The sequence below is a fragment of the Beta vulgaris genome, chromosome 4 (assembly GCF_026745355.1).
Source record: "Beta vulgaris subsp. vulgaris cultivar EL10 chromosome 4, EL10.2, whole genome shotgun sequence".
NCBI classification, from domain to species: domain Eukaryota; kingdom Viridiplantae; phylum Streptophyta; class Magnoliopsida; order Caryophyllales; family Amaranthaceae; genus Beta; species Beta vulgaris.
The window spans coordinates 753,802-762,838 of NC_079205.1; the positions used below are offsets into that span (position 1 = coordinate 753,802).

General features: G+C 35.0%; 1 protein-coding gene across 1 annotated transcript; it reads right to left on the reverse strand.

The window, feature by feature from the left end:
• Positions 1–255: 255 nt before the first annotated feature.
• LOC104891975 (receptor-like protein 38) lies at positions 256–4,215 on the reverse strand. Its single transcript, XM_010677763.3, has 2 exons — positions 2,660–4,215; positions 256–1,563 (listed from the first exon to the last, which is right to left on the reverse strand). Exons 1-2 carry the CDS (start codon positions 4,146–4,148, stop codon positions 401–403), a joined length of 2,652 nt encoding a protein of 883 aa, XP_010676065.3. The 5' UTR covers positions 4,149–4,215; the 3' UTR covers positions 256–400.
• Positions 4,216–9,037: the final 4,822 nt, after the last annotated feature.

The window sequence follows — 9,037 nt, forward strand, 5'->3', positions numbered from 1 at the left end:
TCTACTATTTATCCTCCATCACATCATTTACTCTGCCTTCTCCAACATTTTGTCTCGCTTTCTTTCCCTCTATGCATTTGGAATTTTTTTATTCTAAAGCTTAGCAACATCTCTTGACCTTAATGCCAATCTCAAGCGTGAAAGATCATTTTGAGCGGAGGGACTAATATTAAACAAAAACAAACCATACAAAAAATATATATAAGATAAAAGAAGCACAAGAGACATAAAAAATCTTTGAATAAAATACAAATCTTGAACAAGCTAATTTTTTTATTATTATGAATTGAGACACTAATAGTAATGCTAAACTTTGGAAAACAAGGTCACACTCATGCATATTACTCAATTTTTTTGTTTTTTTGGTTTTGATGCTCTTCATCGGCTAACAAATTGTTGGTCAGAAAAAACCAATCAATATTGATTCCATTTTGCTAGCCATCTTGATAAACCAAAAGGGCTTTCCCACTGAAAACATATAGTATCCCCAAGCCAACCCAACTAGTACACCACTGCCAAACCCCATAACTACGATTTCGGACATCGACAACATTCGTTCATTATCATTTTTAGGAACATCTTGATTATTAGTGGTGCTTTTTGCCCTTCTTTCTCCACACTCAGGTAATGGTTTTCCACACAATCCGACATTCCCCTGGTATGAATTATTCGAGAATGTATTGAAGTTGTTACCAATAGGTATAGGCCCCTCCAATAGATTGTTCGAAACATTGAAGCTCCCAAGAAATGTTAAACTAACTAATTCTTGAGGGATACGACCAATAAGTCTGTTTGATGAAAGGTCCAAATCCTGAAGCAAAGACAATTTTGCAATTGATGGAGGAATGTTCCCGGTTAAGACATTATGCGAGAGATTAAGGTTACGAAGTGAGTGTAATCCCCCTATAACATATGGAATCTGTCCAGTAAAGTTGTTGTTGGATATATCAAAGGTCGACATCGTCACAATAAGCTTTTCATATTTTTGTTGTAACCCATTGAATGTCAATACCATAGAGTACGGACTATATGAGTCCTCCAGGTACTGTGGATCCCCAACACCAGACTCATTCATATTGCGCATGGTTGCAAAATTTTTGATATATCTTCTTGGCAACTTGCCACAAAACTCATTGTTAGATAGGTCGATAATTTGTAGCATAGGAAATGGGTGATTAACCTTTGATGAGCTAGTTATAGGACCGTAGAAGGCATTGAAACGCACACTGAAAACTTGGAGATGTGGGAGGTTGTCTAGCCATGAGGGAAATTTATCTCTTAGCCTGTTGTTCCCGACATTTAGGAGTTTCAAATTTTGACATTTGGACAATGACTTAGGTAGAACTCCTTCGAGTTGATTGTCACTAAGATCTAGATACATCAATGAATCACATAACTTTGAGAAGTTTGCGGGTATGGTACCGTTCAGTTTGTTTGATTGAAGAAATAATGTTTCGAGTTGAGTACTAGTATTTCCAAGACAACGAGGGATTTCACCGGTCAAAATATTGTTTGATAAATCAAGTAATTTAATTTCTTCAAAATTGCAAATGGTTTTGTTTCCTGCAGAAAATAATTGTTCGTTAGATGGTATAGAAGATATCGAGATATGAAATTCTTTGACAAGAAATAATAGCATGAAGCTTCTATCAAACAACATACCCAATGCTCATAGAGTTTTTTGGTGTATCAATTGTAATTTATTATTAGTTAAAATGTGAAAACACAACATGATTAAGTATGGACAAGAAATAATAATTTTATGCAGAGTCTTAGGATGAGGATAAACAGCGGGGCATGATTTTTATCATATTAGTATTGAAGTTAATTTCATTGAAGATATTTGTATATTTTGGTTAATCGTGTGGGTCCTTTATGAGGTGTGTCATAAGTATGTAAATGGGCTATAGACCAAGAAATAAAAAGTAAATAGATAAATTAAAAGTGTTGCCATTAATATGAGGCAAAGATATAAAAAGTGTTGTGATAAATACAAAGAAGAAGAATATATAGTTTATAAAAATAAGAAAAGTGTTATGTACAATAATCTTCATATATGATACTTCCTCCGTTTCTAAATAAGTGCAACATTTCTTGTTTGCACGTTTGCCAATGCATTATTTTAACCATTAATATCTTCAATTGTCAATAAGTAAAAATTATAAAAAGTTGATATTAAAAAAATTCACATTCAGACGAATCTAATAAGATCCCACATGACTATGTTTTTCCTAAAATGTAAATCACCAAAGCTAATTAAAGTTTAAACTGTGAATAGTAAACACTATGTAAATGTTGCACTTATTTAGAAACGGAGGAAGTATATTACAAAAATACTATTGTCAAGTTGGATATCTCCATAATGCAAAAGTCATAGTAAAATACCTAAAACCCTTAGTGAATATGATAAATAAAGTTATATATCTCCACACATTTACTATTTCACACAATTATATTATTTTTCACAACAAATTAGTTAGATTGTACATTATTTTGCACATACAAAAATAATTCATATTATTTTGAGCAAGATTCTTTTATATAATTACATTTACTTTTTTAGGGATATATTTCAATAATGCAAAAGTGAGAATGGACCAACTGAAAGAAAACTAGAGCGAATATTTTCAAAAGTAACAAGTTTAATATACTTTCTTACCTGTAATATCATTGGGTATCACACCAGAGAACTGATTTTGGCTGAGATCGAGGGCCCGTAGCTGCTTACACTTGCTAATCTCTTGAGGGATACTTCCGGTGAAGTTATTCTGATTAAGCATCAACAACTGAAGATTAGAACAGTTTCCAATAGTCGCAGGTAACTTCCCTGATAGCTTATTATTAGAGAGATCAATGTTGAAAAGATTAACACAATCACCAAATTTCTCATCGAGACCTCCGCTAAGAAGATTGTCATTGAGTGAAACATCAATAATGTTTGGGAGGCCAAACAAGCCCTTAGGAATCGACCCGTTAAAGAAATTATTTCCCATGTTCACTTCTTCAAGTGACTTGCAACTTCCCAAACTCTCAGGAATTGGCCCAACCAACAAATTATCGGATACTCCCAAATGTTGGAGTTTGTCTCCTTTGCAAAGACTTGCTGGCAAACTCCCACTAAAATTGTTGTTACTTATATCTAGATATTGCAACTTCCCGTTTGTACCTAACTTTTGTGGGATACTCCCTGTGAAGTTATTCGAGTCTAATAAAAGTGATTCCAACTCCGGAAAATCTCCAATATAATCAGGTATACTCCCATATAAATTGTTTATACTAAGATCAATATATTTCAAACTCTTTAATGAACCCAACTCAAATGGAAGACCCCCAGAAAGATAGTTGTTACCAAGATCCAATGTTTGAAGCTTCTTAAGTTTCCCAAACTCCGGTGGAATCTCACCGTAGAAAGAGTTATACTTAAGGTTAAGGTACCTGAGTTCCGACATCTCAACGACCGATAAGGGAAGAGTGCCATTTAGATTGTTGTAGGAAACGTCTAGATAGCGGAGTTGGGTGAGGAGAGAGAGAAAAGATGGGATTGGACCTGTGAAACTGTTGTCGGAAACGTCGAGATAGCGGAGTTGGGTGAGGAGAGAGAGAGAAGATGGGATTGGACCTGTGAAACTGTTTTGGGAAACGTCGAGATAGCGGAGTTGGGTGAGGAGAGAGAGAGAAGATGGGATTGGACCTGTGAAACTGTTGAAGGAAACGTCGAGATGGCGGAGTTGGGTGAGGAGAGAGAGAGAAGATGGGATTGGACCTGTGAAATTGTTGTAGGAAACGTCGAGATGGCGGAGTTGGGTGAGGAGAGAGAGAGAAGTGGGGAGGGGGCCAGAAAAATCGTTCCATTGAATAGTGAGGTTTTGGAGGTTGGTGAGGAAGCCTATATCAGGGGAGAGAATTCCGGTGAGCTCTAAGTAGGAGATATCGAGAGAAATGACAGAAGAAGAAGAGGAGGAGCAAGTGATGTATGGCCAACTGCAGTGGTGTGTTGTGTTTTTCCATAAGGAGAGATAGCTATTCGTATCATTAGTAATGGCAGATTTGATACTTAGTAAAGCTTGATGTTCTGTTAGTGTTCTGCCATTGATGAAGTAGTGGAGGTGATGAAGGAAGACAAACAAAAGGAGGATTTTCATGTTCATTATTGTTTATGTTGTGTTATTGTCGTGTGTATGTTTGTTTTTCACTAATATAATAAGTAGAGCTCTTGAGTCTGTCCTGGGTTTATAAATACTTTGTGAAATTTCACTATTATTACTTTTATAATGTCATGAACATGAACCTTCCAACACGTTCACTCTATTAGTCTCTAGCTAAGAAGACTTCAAAGTTGACTTGGATAAAATGTGTAATGAACCTTCCAACACGCCAAGTCTTTGCGTCAAATATCAACTCAACCAAGTGTTGTCTGTTGTCTCTCAGTCATCAGTCATCACCCCATGTTCATCTTTTATCTTTCTTTTTTCACTAGAATTCTAGGAATAATTAGAGCAACCTTATTAGTGATCTTAAAATAATGGTCTTTGTTACACAATAATTTAATGGTGCTCTTATTGAAATAAAGATGGGAGGGGGTTGGCAGTTTGGCACTTAGGAGAGAGAAGGGGAAAACCTAATGATATTAGGGTATTGTTCATAGTAAGGGTATTTTGAGCCTAAACAAAAACCTCAGGGTATTTGAGAAATTCCTCAAATTTGAGGGGTAATTTGGAAATTACGCCAAACCTCAGGGGGTACATGAGGAAATTTCTCAATAAAAATTGTAATGGATCTTGGTACTATTTCTAGATTATATGTTAGACAATAATCTAGTAGTTTTACTAAAAACTACTGGAGTTAATTTGTTACGTATATTCATATATTGAGAAAAAAAAGGTATAATATAACTGATTTTTTTCCTTGAATAATGCAAAAGTGGGTTTTAATTCCCAAAATATGCCCAAAAATAAAAAATTCCCTGCGTACCGTCCACGTAGGACGGCACGCAAGAAACTAGTTTTTTTTTTGTTTTTGCCCAGGTAAACCGCTACTCAGAATAGCGGTTTATATTTATAATAAACCGCTACTCTAAGTAGCGGTTTATACACATAAACCGCTATCTCAAGTAGCGGTTTACCTGGGCAAAATTCTGGAGTTGGGGATAATACTACAAGAAAATACGTATCAACGACGGCTAAAAGCCGTCGCTAATGACAAAAAACAGTCGCTGAAATCACCGACGGCTAAAAGCCGTCGCTAATGACAAAAAACAGTCGTTGTTGTAGGAGTAGCGTTTATCACAATAAACCGCTACTTGAAGTAGCGGTTTATAAAAAAAAAATCAGTAAACCGCTACTTCAAGTAGCAGTTTTGTTGGAAGTAGAAAAAAAAAAATTCTCGCGCACCGTCCTACGTGGACGGTATGCAGGGAATTTTTTTATTTTTGGACATATTTTGGGAATTAAAACCCACTTTTGCATTATTTAAGGAAAAAATTCTAATATAACTTGTCATTTTCATGCGTATTATTAGTTGCTATCTCTATTTTTGCAAAATTTGTTACGTATATTCATATTAAAAAGATATAGATAAAAATGTTACTCATTGTCCCTAGTTTTTTTTTTTTGTTTTTGCTCCATTTCTTCTTTTTGGGTCAAAGTTCACCAACTTTGACTGTAAAAATTCATTAATATAGGAAAAAAAGAACATAAAATATATTGTTTTTGTTAAATTTATCGTAATTTTCTTTTAATATATATCATTAGTTTTAGTTTAAATATATTAATGGTCAAACATGGGTCTTTTGAACCCGCTAAAAAAGCAAATGATTAGGAACAGAGGGAGTGATAGAGAAGAGCAACCCTTATGTGTACGTGTATCTCGATGTTGTTTCCAATTGTCTAACTTAGAATAATGGCCTTTTAATCTAGCTTCCATGGCTTTTGCACTCACTATGTTCATTGTTAATACAGAAACACAGAGGCAAATTAAACTATTAGATACATGGATCTTGATGTGCCTTATCAGAATGAATCGGAGTACGTGAATGAGGAAGTGTGGGCAAATGTTACCACGGTAATTTTCATGTACAAGTCTTAATACGGATTTGTTAGTACATTCCAAAAATGCCTTACTTCTGTTGCCTACAAAAGTTCCACATAGCACTTTTTTGTTATAGTTTGTTCCTTGGTTCAGAATTGGCGTGTTCGGCACAAGCTTTTTAAGTAGCTTTTAGTGTCTTGATTAGGTCAAAACACTAATTAGAAAAAATAAGAGCGTTTGGCAAGATAGTGGTGTAAGTAGCTTTTAGTGGTACAAGTAGTGTTTTAGTAGTGTTTGTCAAAAGCTACAATTTGTAGCTTTTGGGTAGATTGTAGCTTTTGGGTAGATTGTAGCTTTTGGGTAGCTTTTAGTGGTGTATAAATTATATATTAAAGATTTATTTGAATTTATAACTAGTTATTCTTAAACAGCTACTTTGACAGCTTCTTTTATCGAACATCAATATTTTACACCGCTACTTGGACATCTAACAGCTAACAGTTACACACCAACCACTAAAAGCTAACAGCACAGCTAACAACTATTCTCACAGCTAAAAACTATCACCACAGTTACTGTTGCCGAACACGCCCTAATTAGTAATCACATGTCTTATTTTAAAATGCTTGGAAAAAGTTGGAACATTTCCATTACCTGCAGTGTTTTTGTGATTGGATTCCCACCATTCAACTACATGAAATTTACACTATGAAAAGGTAATCATGAGGGCTTGGAACCTATATAGCGTGGTTAATTTTTCTAAGTCACAGCTGGTACGCGTATGAGTACTCAATATGATACGTATCATGTTTAAATAAATACACGTATAAATCTCAACGTTCACCTTTTCAACCCAGTATCCTTATCCGTCACTGTACAACCTAGCTTGGAACTACTCCATATGTGACTTTACTTCAAACGCACGGAGTACTAATCAACATTTGAGTAAGTACTCTGATATAGTGTAACTTCAGCTCTCCAAACTTGCATCATGACTTTATTTCGATTTCGATTCTTGGATTATTTCCTATATTTTCGCTGAAAAGCGGATTTTTGATTTTTTTTTTTTTTTTTGGAGTTGAATATTTGAATTTGGCATAGCAGCAGGACTTACTGCTTTTGAAGGTTTTGGACGGCTTCATGTACCATGTACCAACAACCTGCATGGATATTTATTAGTTTACCCGTATTCCTTTTTGGGATGTCCCTTATTAATTTACCTTTTTTTTTTCTATTTTGAAATGGGACCACTAACTTTTCATCACACATACATTCAACTTTAACATAAAATAATAGTTTCTCTTTCCTTCTATGACCCACAATATTATTTCTCCTATAACTCTGTACAAAAGAAAGGATTAAACTAATAAAGACCGGAGGGAGTAATACCAATTTATACCATGTACCATCAACCTGCAAACCAGGCTGTTATTCATGTTACAAGATACTACGTAGGATGGCATATAGAAACTACGTCATGATTATATGACTCTCTTTACTGAGCCATGTTGCGATATATACTTGGAGTTGGGTTTGATACTCCAAAATATGTCATTAATGGCAGAGAAGTGACAAACTGGGGACATTGCCCGGACGGATATCGAGGTATCGAAGGGCTAGGACATAGGGTTGCCAAGCGTAAGTGTCGTAGTGACAAACGACAGTGGTCTGGATGGCGTTACTGGAGGTTGGGCTAACTAAAGTGGAGGAATGATAAACCTCTTTTTGCTAGATGTTTGCAAACATCTAGCAGGGGTAAAACTGTCAATATATATAGGAAATAGTTGTCAGTCAAACAAAAAAGTTATCTCGAAAATTGCAAAGTGTCAGTTAAACCAAAAAGTAGTCGCGAAGATTCCGATGCTGAAAAATAGTGTTCATGCTACTAAAACTAGTGTTCGTGTAACTAAAAATATTGTTCATGCAACTAACAAATAGTGTTCATGAAATATAAATCTTCTATTTCATGGGACCCATATCACCAAAAAGTTATCTCGAAAATTGCAGAGTGTCAGTCAAACCAAAAAGTAGTCGCGAAAATTCCGATGCTAAAAAATAGTGTTCATGATGCTACTAAAACTAGTGTTCGTGTAACTAAAAATAGTGTCCATGCAACTAACAAATAGTGTTCATGAAATATAAATAGTGTTTTATTCCTCTTTATCTGCTAGATGTTTGCAAATATCTAGCAAAAAGAGGTTTATCATTCCTCAACTAAAGTGATGTCGTAATGACCAATGTCTTGTTGGTGGTGACAATAGTTCACAACATAAGGGTATGGTAGCTCATCCTATATATGGCTTGCCGCTGCTGTATTGCCTGGTACAACCAACTTCTTCACCTTTGTTACCACATAATCTTGTATGCCATTAGGTACCTCAATGTTGTTCCTCATCATTCTTAATTCAACATCATTTGTCCCTAACTCCTTTACAACAAAATCTACAATATCATCCATGGATTGTGCACAAGTCCTGTACGTTTAATATAAATATGCATAATTTGATCTTAATAAATTAATAATTTCAAGGTTGATGCATACCTGATTAAACATTATTTATCGTACCTTTTAAAGTAAAGTCTATAATATCTTTGTGGGTGGAGAAAACTTGGATTCAACGATCAAACCATCAATAAGTTAAGCAAAAGTAGTTATAGCGACAGAAAAAAGGAATAGGTTAAATAGTTATATCCAACTAATTAATTTATTTTGTGCGTTTTTGGTAATTCTTTTACCACTTTTTACTTAATTAATTGACGGTATGACAAAAATGGCTTTCAAGGCAATCGACTTCTGTTTGGACAAGTCACCATTCTCAGTGTCCAAGTGTAGCTCGTGAGTCATAAGGGAGCCAGTAAGTTGTTCCGGATTGAACTTCGTAAAATCCTTAGTTTCTTGTAAGGTCGTAACCTTAGCCATCCAACGATCCTTAGGACCTTTCATACCTATTCCTCATATGTAATTTCTTTTCCAAGAGAGGTTAGCTCGTTAATAATATTAGTAAAGCGT